The sequence below is a fragment of the Xenopus laevis genome, chromosome 4L, assembly GCF_017654675.1.
Source record: "Xenopus laevis strain J_2021 chromosome 4L, Xenopus_laevis_v10.1, whole genome shotgun sequence".
Taxonomy (NCBI): Eukaryota; Metazoa; Chordata; class Amphibia; order Anura; family Pipidae; genus Xenopus; species Xenopus laevis.
The window spans coordinates 93,084,310-93,102,663 of record NC_054377.1 but is presented as its reverse complement, the minus strand read 5'-3'; the positions used below and the strand labels follow the sequence as shown (position 1 = coordinate 93,102,663).

Genomic DNA, 18,354 nt, shown 5'->3' with positions numbered 1-18,354 from the left:
CTATGTTATGTTATACTATGTTACTATTGTTTTGGTTCTCATGCATTCACAATAACATCTGAATTTGTTCCATGAGCTAGGCAATTATAACAGCCGTGCTCTCCCCTGCCCAAATCCACTGTTTGTACTGATTGCACATATGCTTTTAATCTTTAAATAAACTTCGAGTTATATTAAGGCACTTGCAACAATAGGCAAGTCCTGTGTATATTCCGGTCATCCGCAAATGCGCTTTCCAATGGATTTTCTCATTTTAACAGTCCATTGTGTTGTATAACATAAGGTTTAGGCCTATGGAAAACAAACAGTTTGATTGCAATCTCAGGGAGCATCTTCGCTGTCAAAACACCCTAATCAACCTGACATTGCTTCAAAGGATGGGAGAAGTTGCACATGGCAGACATTAGAGATTAAACATCCCTTGGTTCGCTAGGTAGCATTGATAGACTAAAAGCATTATCTGTCATTATATATCCATTAGTTAAAGTCAAGCAGTATAATTATAGAAACATATTTTTTTTTGATAATAGAATAGATAATAGAAACTTTTTAGCACAGTATCAAACAGCCCTGGAATATAAGTAGGCACCATGCATTTAAATAATTTGATCTGTCCCACTAGAAGAAAAATAATGACTGCAGAGCAAAGTGGACCTTACATGTACATACAAATTGCAGATGTTTTTAAATGTATAGCCAACTTTGATTTTATCCAGTTGGGTGCACAGCTTTTCACATACTGTACATGGCTGTCAGGGAGCCGGGAGCTCCCTCCAGGGAGGTTGTCTGGATCAAGGAGGAAGCCCTCTTGAGGGAACAAGGTCGCGGTATCCAAAGGGTTAAACGGAGAATAGTCAGGATCAGGCAAGAGTTCACAGGCAGGCAGAATACAAACAAAGTCCAAAGTCCAGGCAAAGGGTCAGGATACAAGGCAGGAACAAGATTAGGCAATAAGGCACACAGGAAACCCAGGATATGCTTCAGGAAAGTAATCCTATTCTTGGGCGCCATTCTGGCGTCTAGTTGGCGTTTTTATTTTCAAATTTGGCGCCATTCTGACGTCATTGACGCTCTTGCGCCGACGTCGGCGCGCTGACGTCATCGCCCGGCGCCGCTACCCACGTGGCGGCCATGGGCGCCGCCATTTTGGGAGCGACGCCGGCGAAGATGGACGCGCCGCCCGGAGCTCCTGGGCCTGCTCCGGGCGGCGATCGTTACAGTACCCCCCCCCTCACGGGGGGCCTCTGGACCACCAGGACTTGGCTTCTGGGGAAACTTGGAATGGAACTCCCTCACCAGACGAGGAGCGTGAACATCACGGTGTCCTTCCCAGGAGCATTCTTCAGGGCCAAAGCCCTTCCACTGAATGAGGTACTGAAGGGACCCTCTGGAGATTCTGGAGTCTAGGATTTTCTCCACCTCGTACTCGAGTTGACCCTCCACTGAGATGGCAGGAGGAGGAGACTGACCGCCAGAGAACCGGTTGGTGATGGCGGGTTTCACCAGAGACACGTGGAACACGTTGGGGATTCTCATCTCTGGTGGAAGCTGGAGTCTGACAGCCACAGGGTTGATTATCTCCAAGATGGGAAATGGTCCCACGAATTTTGGACCCAACTTGGGAGATGGTATCTTCAACCGGATATTCCTGGAAGAGAGCCAGACATTATCACCCACCTTGTAGAGAGGAGAGGATCTTCGACGACGATCCGCGAAAGTCTTATGAACAAGAGCACTCTTCTCTAGGTTCAACTTGGTCGCAGCCCAAATAGCAGACATATGGGCTGCGGAGTCGTCAGCAGCCGGGACGTCAGATAGCACAAAGTCTTGGGGAAAAGCTTGAGGATGCTGACCATACACCGACATGAACGGAGACCTTCCTGTAGAGGAATGACAAGCATTATTATGAGCGAATTCCGCCCATGGGAGGAGATCAGACCAGTCATCCTGGCAGAGGGATACGTGGTTCCTCAGGAACTGCTCCAGGGCTTGGTTGACACGTTCAGCTGCCCCATTCGTTTGCGGGTGGTATGCAGATGAAAACTGAAGAACAATTCCCAGGTCTTTGCATAAGGAACGCCAGAACTTGGCAGTAAACTGGGTGCCTCTATCGGAGACGATCTCCACCGGGAAACCATGCAGGCGGAAGATGTACTGGATAAATAGCTGGGACAACTCCACCGCAGAGGGCAACTTCTTCAGAGGGATGAAATGGGCCATTTTGGAGAAGCGGTCAATAACAACCCAGATCACAGTATTCCCACCGGAGGGAGGAAGTTCGACAATAAAGTCCATAGAGAGGTGCGTCCATGGACGAGAGGGGTACCGGCAAAGGCTGTAACAACCCACTGGGGCGGGAATGGCTAGGCTTAGAAGTGGCGTAGACATTACAAGCAGCCACAAAGTCCTTTACATCCTTGCGGATATCAGGCCACCAGACTAGGCGCCTCAAGAGTTCAAGGGTCTTAGCCGAACCAGGATGTCCAGCTTGCCTGGAGCAGTGGGTTTGTTGCAGGATGGCCAGGCGAAGTTCTGGAGGGACGAAGGCCATGCCAATCGGAGTATCTTGAGGAGCCGAGGACTGCCCAGCCAGAATCTGGTCGGCAAATTGGGGATACAGAGAGGCAATGATCTTGACTGGTGGAATGATTGGTTCCTGTCTCTCAGGGTCACGGTCCACCGGAGTGAAGCTACGAGACAAGGCGTCGGCCTTCAGATTTTTGGAACCTGGGCGATAAGTCAAAACAAAGTTAAATCGGGAAAGAAAAGGGCCCACCTGGCTTGTCTGGGATTTAGCCTCTTGAGGGACTGTATGAACTCCAGATTCTTGTGATCAGTGAAAATCTGGACAGGAATTTCAGAACCCTCCAGGAGGTGACGCCATTCTTCAAGGGCAAGCTTGACTGCCAAGAGTTCTCGATTCCCGACGTCATAGTTCTGCTCTGCGGATGAGAACTTCTTGGAGAAAAACGCACAGGGGTGCAATTTTCCATCAGAGGAATGTCTCTGAGACAGGATAGCTCCGGCTCCGACTTCAGAAGCATCAACTTCGATGCAGAAGGGTAGTGCAGGATTGGGATGTCGAAGAACAGGAGCGGACGTGAAGGCCTCTTTCAAGGACTGAAAGGCTTCTATAGCAGATGGAGGCCACAGGCTGGGTTTACCCCCTTTTCGGATGAGGGCCAGGATAGGTGCAATGCGGGAAGAGAACCCCCGGATGAACTGTCGATAATAATTAGCAAATCCGATGAATCTCTGGATTGCTTTGGTACTCAGTGGGAGAGGCCACTCCTGGATGGCCGACACTTTCACGGGGTCCATCTCAAATCCCTCTGGAGAGATAATGTATCCTAGGAAGGGGATCTTGGATACCTCGAAAACACACTTCTCCAACTTGGCGAAGAGAGAGTTCTTCCTCAGACGAGAGAGTACCTCCTTCACCTGGGAGCGATGACTTTCAAGGTCCTTGGAAAAGATCAGGATGTCGTCCAAGTATACGACTACGAACCTTCCTAGGAGATCTCGGAACACATCATTCACAAACTCCTGGAAGACGGCAGGGGCATTGCATAGGCCGAAGGGCATAACGAGATATTCATAGTGCCCATCCCGAGTGTTGAATGCCGTCTTCCATTCGTCACCCTCCCGGATGCGAATGAGGTTGTAGGCCCCCCGGAGATCCAACTTGGAGAAAATCTTTGCCCCTTTCAGCTGGTCAAAGAGCTCGGCAATCAGGGGCAGAGGGTATCTGTTTTTCACGGTGATCTTATTCAGACCCCGATAGTCTATACAAGGCCGAAGGCCTCCGTCCTTCTTCTCCACGAAGAAGAACCCAGCCCCAGCAGGAGAGGTAGAAGGGCGGATAAACCCCCGCTGGAGATTTTCTTGGATGTACTCCTTCATAGCGGTAGTCTCTGCAGGAGAGAGAGGGTAGGTGCGCCCTCTGGGGGGCATAGCTCCAGGCAGGAGTTCAACCGGACAGTCGTAGGAGCGATGTGGGGGAAGGAACTCTGCAGACCTTTTACAAAACACATCGGAAAATCCCTTGTAAGTGGAGGGCAAAGTCTTTAATTCCGCAGAGGAGACATTCACCTTCTCGAGGGGTTTTGGCGGAAGGCAATGTTGCAGGCAAAATAAACTCCAACGAGAGATCTGCCCAGTGGACCAGTCTATGGTGGGGTTATGCAGACGTAACCATGGAAGACCCAATATCACTGGAGTAGAAGGACAGGGGATGATGAAGAATGAAAGTTTTTCTTGATGCAGCGCCCCAACTTGTACAGATAGTTCCGCCCGTGAACTTTGTGACGAATTCAAACTCCAGGGGTTTGTCATCTATGGCAGTAATTCGCAGGGGAGAAGACAATGGAAGCAGAGGAATCTTCATGCGTTCGGCAAAAAAGGCATCCATGAAATTGCCATCCGCTCCGGAGTCGAGGAAGGCCCTTTCGAAGATAGACTTACTTGCCAGGTGAATCTGCAAAGGAAGGAGAAGCCTGCGTGAATTTTCTTGATACTTCTCCAGAGAACCTCGAGTGATGCCCCCTACATGAGAAACCTGAGACATACCTCGGGGTACAAAACTCTTGGCTTTGGCAGGACAGGCGTTGGCAAAATGGGAATGCCCACCACAGTATAAACAGAGACCTGCCATACGTCTTCGGAGTCTTTCCTGCTCGGAGAGGCGAGTCTTTCCTACTTGCATGGGTTCCTCCAAGGGAGACGTCGACACATGGGTCACAGGAACAGCGGGTGTTTGCAGAATCGGCCTTTGAAAGCGAGGGGCCAACATGGGAGAAAATCGTCTACTGCGCTCTCTCTCCACCTGGTGCTCTCTGAGACGAGTGTCCACCTTAATGGATAGAGCGATCAACCCTTCCAGGGTGTCAGGAGTCTCTCTGGAGACGAGATCATCTTTGATGCGGATGGATAGGCCTTGGTAGTATACAGCCTTGTAAGCGTCATCACACCAGGAAGTCTCCGCCATCAGTGTTCGGAAGTCTATAGCATACTCATTGACACTGCGGCTTCCTTGCCGGAGCTGCAAGAGACGGGCAGGGGCGTTCGTAACCCGACCTGGAGCATCAAAGACTATACGAAAAGCTTGGAGAAAGTCTTTAACATCAAAAGTCAGCGGGGAATTCTTCTCCCAAAGAGACGTTGCCCACTCCAGTGGCTTGCCTTCCAATCGAGACATCACATACCCCACCTTGGAACGCTCGCTTGGAAACTGTGTGGGTTGGAACTCAAATTGAATTTGGCATTGCGTGGCAAATCCCCTGCAAGCTTGTGGGTCCCCACTGAAACGAGGGGGAGGTGGAATGCGAGGCTCACCTGTCGGGTAGCTTGTGTTCGTGGGGGCTGCCGCCATGGGGGGATCCCCAGTAGGTGGAGCAGTGGAGGACGCAGAAGGCACTTGAGCCAGCAGGACATCGAGTGCTTGCCCAATGCAAACCTGCTGGTTTTCGTAGTCCTCCATGCGGGATGCCAGTCCGCGGAGCGCTCGTCCGACATGAGGTGTGGCTTCCTCAGAAGGATCCATGGCCCAAGAATAATGTCAGGGAGCCGGGAGCTCCCTCCAGGGAGGTTGTCTGGATCAAGGAGGAAGCCCTCTTGAGGGAACAAGGTCGCGGTATCCAAAGGGTTAAACGGAGAATAGTCAGGATCAGGCAAGAGTTCACAGGCAGGCAGAATACAAACAAAGTCCAAAGTCCAGGCAAAGGGTCAGGATACAAGGCAGGAACAAGATTAGGCAATAAGGCACACAGGAAACCCAGGATATGCTTCAGGAAAGTAATCCTATTCTTGGGCGCCATTCTGGCGTCTAGTTGGCGTTTTTATTTTCAAATTTGGCGCCATTCTGACGTCATTGACGCTCTTGCGCCGACGTCGGCGCGCTGACGTCATCGCCCGGCGCCGCTACCCACGTGGCGGCCATGGGCGCCGCCATTTTGGGAGCGACGCCGGCGAAGATGGACGCGCCGCCCGGAGCTCCTGGGCCTGCTCCGGGCGGCGATCGTTACAATGGCTAGGTGAATGGCCTGGATGGATCCCAGTTTGTTTCCCAGATACTAATGGAAACATTCATCTTGTGAACTGACCTTGAACTTCATAGAGCACCACCTATGTTCTATTTGTGGGCAAAATATATTTGATTGCAGTGTCCTACAGTTTGAACCTAGTTTGCACCACCACTAGAGACACATTGGTTCCTTGCATCCCCAGCAATAAAAGTGAACAAATTATAGAATTCTTCTCTTTTGCTGCTGGTTGCAATTCTACATTGCTGCAATACCTTCTGTCCACAACTAACATTACCTTGTGGCCTAGCCCTGCAAATTAGAGATGATAGATGTGCAGAGAGGAAGAGTTTGTACTTGGCTAAATACACTTTTTAACAAAACTATCAGTATAAATTAGGAGGAATGTTATGTGAGGAATCCAGTGTAGACATTATCTTAGAGCTGCAAGACTTGATGAGCTAATAAGGCTCAAAATGACACACTGACCTTTCATTTTCATCTTGCACTGCTCACATATCGTCAGTGTGTTGTTGTTGTGACAAAAATGGAGTATGGCTTTCTTTTGTCCGCTATGAGATTCCAGGACTGTCAGACAGGAATCATTACTATTTGAATATGGCCATCAGGTCCGGGACAATTGTCCCCCCAGTGTACTCCTGATGGCGGCCCTGCTGCCCCATGTCAAGCACAGAAAAAGCACTAACAAGTGGTTAATCACACTACAGAACATGGATCTTATGTGAGAATGAGTTGGTTGGTTCTTTAATGACAAATAAGCAATGTTTATATATATCTTTTTGAAATGTCTATATGTTGAATTCATAGCTGCTACAACGTCAGTGTCACTTTTTCTAACTGATTATAAAGAGGGTAAATCACCTGAAAATACAGACCTTTATGTTTTCTTGTTTTCCATTGAAGAGATGGACTTTATTGACTTTGGTTTGAACCAATCAAAGACTATATTTGATCAACGACAGACACGCAATGATGGTGTTTTGGGTTGGGGTTTGTACCTTGTTTCTCACACTTGATAAAGGCAATTGTAGGCCAAAATATGTGAGTGACAAGCAGTTTAGTCTGCTTAATGTTCATTCTCTCACCTTTTGCCTAACTGAATGGCATAGCATACAGTCTTGTCACCATTAAAAAAAATGTTTTTCACCAGCTTTCGTTTTTTTATATGAACCTAAAAAGGTGAATGCTTATGATTCATGTGGCAATAGTTCCTGAGGATATTATATCAGTGGTGGCATTTAGGGACACCAAAGTGGATGCAATGATGCTCCAACCTGTGACCTGTGGCTCGTAAGCAACATGTTTCCCCAGGGACTTTTTACATTTGTATGGGGCTCAGGGGTAAAAAAAAGTTGGGAACCCCTGCTTTAATAAATCGGTTCTTTAACCCTCCAGATATTATACATTGAAAATTCCAGCATATCCCGCCTGGATGGCTAATTTGTATTACAGAGTAAAAAATGATCTAAAGATAGTAATATAAGGCATTATAAGCTATTCTGCAGGATATATGCATTCTTCTATATCATTAAGTTTGTGCTTACTTATTCACTTCTCTTAGAGGCCGATTCACTTAGCTCGAGTGAAGGATTCGAATGAAAAATACTTCGAATTTCGAAGTATTTTTTTGGTACTTCGACCATCGAATTGGTTAAATTCGTTCGAATTCGAACGAAATCGAACGAATCGAACGAAAAATCGTTCGACTATTCGACCATTCGATAGTCGAAGTACTTGCCCTTTAAAAAAAACTTCGACCCCCTACTTCGGCAGGTAAAACCTACCGAAGTCAATGTTAGCCTATGGGGAAGGTCCCCATAGGCTTGCTAACCTTTTTTTGATCGAAGGATTTTCGTTCGATCGTTGGATTCAAATCCTTCGAATCGTTCGATTCGAAGGATTTAATCGTTCGATCGAACGAAAAATCCTTCGATCGATCGAACGAAGGATTAGCGCTAAATCCTTCGACTTCGATATTCGAAGTCGAAGGATTTCAATTCGAGGGTCGAATTTCGAAGTATTTTTAACTTCGAAATTCGACCCTTAGTGAATCTGCCCCTTAATGTCACATTTCTGAGTTAAGAATTACTTATAAGGCTTTTCCAGATAGCATGAAGGGCAAATCACGGTCATGAAAGAATGCTTGGCTAGAAGTCAGTGTTTTTTCTGAACACACATTTAATGATCTATTGTATACATAATATCTGCTTTTAAATCACTCCTTGTGGGAGCTCTCTTTAAGGGTGTAATGGAACTATATTAATTATATAAAACATTTCATCTGGACCATTTCTGAAATTAGCAGATAACATGATAAACTAATTCCAGAGGAAACAACCCTGTGTTATTACATGAGAAAGCAGGGAATATGTATTCACAAGTCACCATTTTAATTTGGCACCTTGGTTGATTCCCTTGTTTTAACACAAGCTGGACTCATTTATAGTGATGGGGCATGGATTTGCAGGAAAATTCCGCATTTTCCCATCAAATTTTTTGGTGATACTACGGAAAAACTATGTGCGAAAAAAGTTGTTGAGACAAAAAAGTCTCCCCAACAAAAATGCTCATTAACTTTTATGCATTTTGAATGATAAATAACTTGAGAATAATCTACCATTGACATTAATGCATTTGAACAAAGAGTCACCATGGCAAAAAAAGCCGCCAAGACAAAAAGTCACTGCAAGAATAAACACCCAATGACTTTAATGCATTTGGAGTAAGAAAAAATAGTTGCCCGTGTAAAAAAATTGACCAATGCATTTCACGAGTTTTTCAGAGACGAAAAACAGGATAGATTCTCTCATCACTACTCATTTTCTATAACTAGAACAAATATTACAACATTTTGGGATAATTTAGGTACTCACAACTGACATGTATATTCTCTAATTATCTATAATTAGACAAAGTTTCTTTAAATCAAAAATAGAAAAATACTGTAGAATTTGCCTCCAAAACAATTACTAATTTTCCCCTCTGGTTGGCCTCCAATCATCAAACCCACCCTCTAAAGTCTCTTCTTAAAAAATTATGGTTCAGGGTTATGCAGTGATGTCTGAAGAATCAGGTGAATATGAACTGATGACCAGTGTCGGACTGTGATGCAGGAGGCCCACCAGAAAAACTTAGACTGTGTTTCCCCTTTCCAAACTATTATTTGTCCTATTCTCACTCAACCTCTACTTACTATATTCTTCCATTATTACACATTTTTCCCCATAAAGAAATAAGGAATGACCATGAAATAGGCCAAATGTTTAGAAGCAAAAGGGCCCACTGACTCCGGGGCCCATGGGAGTTTTCCTGGTATCCCAGTGGGCCAGTCTGACACTGCTGATGACTGAAGACAAAGGCTAATGGCTCATGGTGTGAACTAAACAGCCTCCTATCTGGACTGCACATCAGCATCACCCCGTAACTACCAGACTGCCCCTCTCGTCACTTATATGACTATTCTCCTCCAGCTCACTTATCATCTATAAGGCCTCAATTATCAGAATGTTAGTCCCAACAAGAATGTCTTAAAATGTACACAATATGGTCATGGTACTGTACAGTCTTACAGTTATAGTATACCAGTCAGAATAAAAATGATGGGGTATTCAGACAGTAACCAGTAAAGAAACATGAGGTAGGGAGTTGGATTGTGACTGCCTGGAATTCCACACTAAAGATGGCAGCCCTCGCAGCTCATACATTTGTTACGTTTAAAACCAAACATATAATCATTATCATAGACCACTGAATGGCAGCTTCATTGGAGTAATGCATTGTTTTGGAAGCTAATGGAACTTTGGACAGATTTGCTGGCCTCAAAAATAGTATGCTTCTATAATTAAGCAGTTGTTTGGAATTTAAAAGCATTTTTTACATCATCAGTTTAGCATACTGGTAGTAGCAGAATTTGAAGGCAAAAATTGGGGATTATTCTCCCAGAAATACCTGACACCATGTTGATCTCCTTTTTACTCAGACCTCTCAACCTTTGTAGCCTAATTCATCCCTACGATTCAATATAAAATAATTTGTGAAGCAAATGGTAATTGCTAGTATGTTTTTGTTATTGTTCAAAGTCTGATTCATCCGCAATCACTAAATGATCCAACTCATCCTTCAGTCCATAATACAAGTCATCCACTGACTCCTGTATCTGATCAGGGATACAAAGTGTCTGTACAGAAGGATCTTCAGTATCAGTATTGCTCATCTGTTCTGAAGGAGAAACATTTTCATTTTCAGAATTTAAACTTATTTCATCATTTAACGGGGAATCTATATGTGCAATTCCTTCAAAAGAGGTCGTTTCTCCAAAATGTGTCACAGCTTTCTGTTTAAATGACCAGGTATCACAGGCATTCAGAGAACCATGGCTACTTCTTGCATCTGATTCACAAGATGTTGTGTTGATTTCATCCTCTTCATTCAGTGAAGCGAGTGGTGCCGGTGCATCTCTATTGTAGTCAAGTAGGCTGCAAGTACAGCAAAATAATGATTGACTGTGTTTTTCATATAATAGGCTAGTATATGTTTAAAACCAATTATTTATTTGTATTGACCAATCTGTGTCTCATAAGGGACTCATAAGGGAAGCAGAGGTTCATCCAAAATTCAGTAGTAATTAATTGGCTTTAGAGGCATTTGCAAGTGTGGTTTCTTGGAACAAGGCTAAAGGCAGAAATGGGTACTGATATGTTAGAGAATGTGACATTTACAGTGGACCACCATATCCTGCTTCAATTCTTTTCCTTCCTAGGCAAGGTCACTGCAGCCCCCTCATAAACAATAGAAAATTAAATTCACACCTCTGGCAAAATCTGACCACTTTCTTGCAAGCACTGTTACCAATATCCACTCTTTCTTCTTCAAGCAGCTACTACATCACTAATCCTTACCCTCATCATAGCCAACCCTCTACTATACTAGTACATGAGCTCTTACCTAATAAAAAAAATATATTGTCAAACCCAAAACACTTCCACTGAAATACATTACAATATGAAGGGACTGTAAACCTGATACACAGCTCTAGATGACTTTACTTAGAACAGGCAATGCAAACAAGATATGTGATTGAATCACATCTCCTGCTTGCTCTGCCAGTGAAATAAAATGATGAAAACTGTTGACATCAATATGCCCTGAGTTTGTGAAATCTCCACGATTTTGTGAACTCGCAGATGGGAAGAATCTGCTGAGATTTATGCATTACTACTTATCAGACTTGTTTACTGACATTGGAGATAAATATCTCTGGAGATGTGGCCCATAGTAACCAATCAGATATTTGCTTTTGTTTTCTAAATTGTAGGTGATTGTTTAAATCTAATTGCTGATTAGAGATCTCCAGAAATATTTATCTCCATTATTAATAAACATGCCCCATAATGGTTTTAAAGATTAATGCCAGCAGATGCTTTTTGATACTATATTATAAATATATATATTAAGTTTTTCACATATGAAAAACTTAATAAATTCATCAATATTTAAACCCGTGAGCGCCTCCACTTTCTACAATATTGAAATACATTGGGAGATGCACCCGGGATTCGGCTGATTCGTGCCGATACTCGATGTGACTACATATATATGATATGCCATTGATTTTTTTTGGGCTTTTAGTATTTATACATGTTTTGCATATAGCCAAAAGTGTTTCTAGCTCCCCTTCTTTTGTGGTTTTATTTACAAGCCCCTTTAAGCAAAGAATTAATCTTAAAAGGGTTCTTACTTTGACACACCTCAATATATCCCTTTATCTGTGTCCCTATACATTCCTTCGGTCTCCTCAATTACTTACCGAGTCATCGCACGGAACTCACTCCTGCATCTAGTAAAGTTTGGAAAAATACAAAATTGGCTTTACAATGTCTTACTGTCTGTCTAGGCTATTGACAGAATTGGCACCAGCGCCCTGATATCTGATTTTAGACCTAGTTAAGATACTGCAAAATAATAATGCATATTCCCAGAAATTAATGGTAAAATTATCTAACATTACATATTAAAGTATTCCAATACTATTTAGAAGAACATAATTGATATGCTGGTACCTACCAGGCTGAATAATCAGTCCCAGCTGGTTCAGCAGATATCTGGCTATCATTGTCCACATTTCTGTGTATTTCAATTTTGGCCTGCAAAGTCATTTGGGAGCAGTCTAACAACAAAGGGTGCAGCAGAGTGGGAACTGACTGAACATCCTTCCCCTCACCAGGTTCTTCCACCTTTATATGAATCTGATCGTAGGATGGCAAGCCAGTTTCATAGACTTCAGCTTCTTTACTGCTAGTATATTGAGTACTAGAACTAAAGCAGAAATAAAGGAGACAATTAGAATTTTACATTTTAATCAATAAATAATTTATTATTATATCTTGTGGTTGCTACTATAGACACCTTGTTTCTCTCCCCTACAATATGCTTTATGCTTGTCTCATGAAGAATTCTTGCCTTATGTAAATTATGCTATGCAGCACACTATCTTCAAGTCCATGTAGTGGCATTCTGTGTGGTTCCTAGTACCACTATCAGCCCTTCAACTTGTAGTGTTCAGCCTTACACAAAGGAGTCTATTTATCATGCTGTATAAAAAGTGGAGTGAAACATTACTGGTGATTTGCTCATACCAACCAATCAGATTTTTGCTTTCTTTTTCTAACTGTTGAAATCTAATTGTGATTGGTTGCATGACAAATAGGCAGAAAAGTATCATAGGAGAGCAAAACAGAAAAGTATCATATGAAAAACACCTATTTTTTATTTAATGACTGCTGCAGAACAGCAGAGTATTTCAGGAAAAGAGAATCATAAACAGTATTGATTAACTGTGGAATGTTTTGCATTATATCTGCACATAATGCTTCATCGATGATAACTGTAAGTCTCCCTTTGTAGGCCTAGTCCAATAGCAGCCCTAGAACAGTAGACTAGAGTCCTGCACGGGTCCATTTTTTGGAACTGCTACCCGACCCGCAAGTACCTTATACAGACCCGCGACCCGGTGACCATCAATAATCAGGAAGTGCTGTCATTGTAAACCGGAGTGACATCACCAGAAGTAGACATGCTCAGAAAAAAGGAGTAAAAAATCAATATTGAGAAGACCCGCGTCCCGACCCGCGTCTATACCCACACGTGGAACTTCTACCTGCAACCCGCAGGGTACCGCAGGTTTTTGTGGGTAACCCACAGGTACCCGACCCACTGCAGGACTCTACAGTAGACAGCTGGTAAAGCAGGCATACATATGAACCACAAGGGATCACTTGAAAACCAACACAGCGTGCCTGGCCTTAGAGTGACTAGTGGAGAATTAAGAGGAGGAACATTTTTTTGAAGTACTGTACATCTTGTGAATGGTCTAGCAAAGGAAACAGTAGCTGGCAGCTACTCAGCATCTGACCTATAACCCCAGAGTAACATATAAGATATGCAGATAAAGACCCAACTATACAAGTCTATACTACTTGTGACTAATTAGTGATTTCACCATAGTGAATAACAGTGTTTCAAAACTTTACAATGCAGACAAATGTTTTTTCAGGGAGTCTGATTCAAGGGATATCGGAATCACACAACCCAACCACTTCCTGCATGACTTCTTTGACCTATTTGTCCCTGATCATTAATGATATATTTTCTTTCAAAGGAGATGGTTTTAGTGATATGATAAAATCGTATTATTCTTTTATTTAAAGATTTACTTAGCAGATATGAATAAGGAGCATATTTTCCATTTTATACAATGTAATAATGTCTGACCTTGAATTAAAAAAAGACTTGATGAGTGATGAGCTATCCAAGTACAATGTTACAAGTCATGCACAGTGACAATGGCAGCATTGAGAGCCTTGGGACGTACCATTGCTTGTCAGGGATAAAGTCATTTGGGAGCACTGGAGACTTCTCTGTAAAGGAATCATCTTCCATATCAATTGGAGTAAAGGTTATCTGTAAAATAATGTAATAAAGTAAGAATGTATGATCGTATATACGCAAATACATTATTTTCAATGATTTTGAAGTTGTCAACATTAATGCAAATTAAATCAGTATTTGTCTGTCTCTTTCTGCACTGCTGGTTCTGACTTTAAAACAATATGGCAAAATTCAGTTTTCCTCCAACCAAAACTCCATTTTCCAGGTCTGTTAATCAGCTGGTATCTGCTACATCTATACTTCACACTATATAATACTTATTCTTGCAAGCCTTAACTGGCCAAGGTGCCAAATAATTATGTAAAGCAATATAAATATAATAGTTTTATTAGTATACCACCTGTATTAAAAATCACACCCTAAACCACAAAAACAGGGCAATGAGATAAGGAAACCGCTCAATTTGCAGTATTTAATGTGTATGCAAAATATAAAATGTGTTCCAATTAGGACAGTCAAAATGGTGTACAGCAGCACAGAGGATATAAAGGAACAGAGATACAGATTTTAATGACAATAAAATGTACATTTAACTAAAAACACTAGTATTTTCCATTTAAAGAGCAGTTATTATTAATAGAAGGTATTATTCTAAAATGTCACAAAATTATTTAAGAGATGCATTTCCTTACGCTATATGGAAGAACTCATAGGAGCATATTATATACATTATTCAGGGTATATAACAATAACATATTAATGTAGTTGAACACTTTGAAAATAGCAGGTTACAAATATTGCAGCAGAGATCAGGTCAATATTTTGCAATGGCATTTAGGGGGTTACTTATTAAGGATCGAATAGTGTTTTCCATGAAAATACAAGTCTGCAAGTTTATTTTTTTGTGGTCACAAAAATTCACATTAAAGGGTTTAAAAAAAATTTGAATTTGTATACCTTAACCCTAAAAATAGCTTGAATCCAAAAATACACCATCTGAAACCTGTCAAGGTCATGGTGGAGTCAATGGCAGAGGTGCCCTTTTTTTCCTGCTGAAAACTCCATTCATGAGTTTTCGGGTTGTTAACCCCAAACTCGCTGATTCAAGTTTTTTCGTAAATAAAACTAAAATTCGACCTTTGATAAATAACCTCCTTAGTGTAGGTTTTTTTTTGTCTTTTAGAAACTTTAGGGCCTTTAGGTTACATACTTCAACTCCCCCAGTCTTGAGGCTTTTTTAGTTAATTAGTTAGTTAGACATGTGTCTTTTTCAACCTCATCTACTACGTAACTTATGTAACTATATTTTGTCAAGTGGATGATAAGATCAGTTCAGTGCTCAGTCGTTTTTAGGGAAATCTATGCATGCAAATCTTTCCCTGCTGGCATCCACTTCCCATTTTCCCATTCACTGCCAGTGGCAGATGCTTGTGCTGGTAGGCAGGTGTTGCCTGGAAATACAAACTTATACTTCCTACCGGCAAAAGTTAATGGGAATCAGTTATAAGTGGAGTAGGATGTGTGGTTCCTAGAAATCATCTGAAGAGACATAGGGGCAAATTCACTTACCTCCGGAAATTCGCCAGCTACGGCTTTGCTCACATTGCCACACTTCGCCAGGTGAAAATTCGCCGGGACAATGCTAATTCACTAAAATGTAAATTTGCGTCCAGGGCGCCGAACGATGGCAACGTTTCGCTAGCATTAATTTAGGCAAGCAAAGCGAAGTTGCGCTAGCATTAGCTAATTTGCATACGGCGGGAAGTTAAATTTCAATGGACGTATATGTTGCAGCAAATACATTACACTACACAAGCCCAGGGAACTTTAATAAAATAAAATAGAGTTGTTATAATACCCTACACATGAGCCCAGTGTATAGTTTATGTGCCATATGTAAGGAAATATAGGGGGGAAGCCGGGTACTTAGAAAAATTTTAATTTTTTTTGAGGAACTCCTATCTACTCTATTGCACTTTGCCTGGTCTGAGGTGGAAAAGTAGCTAGAAATAGCGATAGAGTCTATCTTCTTTGCTGGTGAATTTTCGCCAGTGTTAGTCCCCTAGTGTCCTTGTGCCTCTGACAGAACAAATATTCTTCTATAAATTGAGTGGTAGTTCAGCCAAAAAAGACCTATGAGTACCAAAAGGCATGTTATGGGTTGCAATATTGGCTTAAAGGAGTATTAACTTTTTATAAAATATGGACACTTGTGGGGTAATTTGCAGTTGGTCTTCTTCATTTCTCTATTTTTTGTAGGCTTTAAGGGAAGATTTTATTTCTATTCAAGCCCCCTTATTCATCTTTCAATGTGATATGGTTAACTGGTCCTTAAAAAACAAATAATGGCTTAAATTCCAAAGAGAGATTTGGAAATTGTCTTATAAAACTGTCTTTATTCTAAGAAAAGTTCATTTTCAGAGAGTCATCAGCTTTAGCATTTTACATTTACTGCAAGGAAAAGTGATCAGCTATTTCCCCCCACTGGATCATTGTGATTCATCCCAGATCTCTAACTGGTTTAAATCACAGAAAATACAACAAGAGGAGTGTTTTTTCAGTCACTTCCGTTAACTTAGGGCTAGTCCACATGGGGAGATAGCGACGCGTTTGCGGTCGCGGCGACAAAGCGCCGCGACAGTCGCCGCGACCGGCGCAGGCGACAGTTTTGTATGGGCGCCTATGTAAAAACGCCTGTGCTAACCACACGAGGCGATGCGCTTTTCAACAGTCGCCTGAAAAAGCCTGGCGAGGCATTTTCAGGCGACTGTTGAAAAGCGCATCGCCTTGTGTGGTTAGCACAGGCGTTTTTACATAGGCGCCCATACAAAACTGTCGCCTGCGCCGGTCGCGGCGACTGTCGCGGCGCTTTGTCGCCGCGACCGCAAACGCGTCGCTATCTCCCCGTGTGGAATAGCCCTTAAGGTCTTATTATCATCATTAGATACTGAATAATCTATTCCATGTACATTTCACCTTTACTGCAGATTTTAACGTTTTAATTCCCCCATTGCAGTCAGTACAGATATACAGTAGTTTTCTTGGTAATCAGTCATACATAAAAGACTGAGGGCAAAAAGCTCTTTAGTCCTCAAAACTTCAGCAAAACTTTATTTTGCTATAGTGACATTGTAGCCCATTCATGTTTTTGCCTTCAAGATACACCACTAACTGGAAAATGAGCCTGATTTCCTGGTTCTTACATACACATTGCATTGAGACCTACCTTTGGGTAACACTGACAGATACTCCAAGTGATTCCAATAAAGATCATAAGGACCCCCATAGAACAAAATGTAATGTACACCTGGGGCTTATCTACACTCATAATGAACATGCCAATCATCACCAAAAAGAAACCCAGGATAATTAGTCCATAGCGAAATGTTTTATCTTCTGCCATAGTTGTTGTGTTGCAGGAAGCTGAAATTAAAATGGTGTCCCAAGCAGCGCCTGTCAAACAAACAGCTGCACATTGAAGAGCATCAGGTGAGGCGTAGAAGCAGAAATATGCAGCTCTGCTTGTCATATACTCAGTTTTCAGCATTTATTCAGCTTGTGATTTTCCCTAAACAGGCTCAGCCCAATCCTGCCCAAGGTCGATTAAGCCAGTTCCAAAGGTATTCCAATGTATGCAAATGGAATCCCTACATTTCCACCTCATTGAAGCTGGACTGCACACCTCTGTTTAACCTTCCCTGGAGGTAAAAATACTTAGCAATATCTACACATCACACAGGGAACCACTGAATCTGCTCTGTTTAAAATTAAATCACCTCATAAACCTTCTGTTGAGTTTAAACCATGTTCACCTGTTCACTAGCCATCTGAGGTTTCTCAGTTTGAATTCTATATATTTGCTGGTATGTATGTATGTAGTATTTATGAAATCATTTTTATTACACAGCACATTTATAAAAAGCATGTTTAATGTGTTTTTATTTTATAAATCCATGTGACATCCATTCACAAAAAAAGATACTATTTAAAATGCTTTGATACACAACTTGATTTATCTTTGTGCACATTTTGGAAGCTTTTATACCTACCCTGTCTTCCCATAACCCCCATGCATATAGACAAAAACATATAGAAACCGTCATTTGTAAATTGACATTTGTGGTAAGCTCTTATAGCATTTTTCCAATTTCCTTCCAAGTAGAAGGGGTATTAGTTCTAAACAGAATACACTGTATATAATACAGAATTGCTAATTTGAATATGCACATCATATATGATGGTATAAGGCCATAGTTGCATACTAGTAATATTTAATACAATTCTGGTTGTGCCACATTCCCAAATCCCCTCAAATTCTGAATGAATTATTGAACTCGAATAGAATAAACATTTTCATTAGAATAAACAAAACAGCAAGCGACAACAGAGGCTGATATGCATGGAGCATTACCTGGGGAAGAGTGTG

General features: G+C 42.1%; 1 protein-coding gene across 1 annotated transcript; it reads right to left on the bottom strand.

The window, feature by feature from the left end:
* Positions 1-9,303: 9,303 nt before the first annotated feature.
* bsnd.L (barttin CLCNK-type chloride channel accessory beta subunit L homeolog) lies at positions 9,304-17,331 on the bottom strand. Its single transcript, XM_018258467.2, has 4 exons — positions 17,155-17,331; positions 13,912-14,000; positions 12,105-12,356; positions 9,304-10,516 (listed from the first exon to the last, which is right to left on the bottom strand). Exons 1-4 carry the CDS (start codon positions 17,329-17,331, stop codon positions 10,108-10,110), a joined length of 927 nt encoding a protein of 308 aa, XP_018113956.2. The 3' UTR covers positions 9,304-10,107.
* Positions 17,332-18,354: the final 1,023 nt, after the last annotated feature.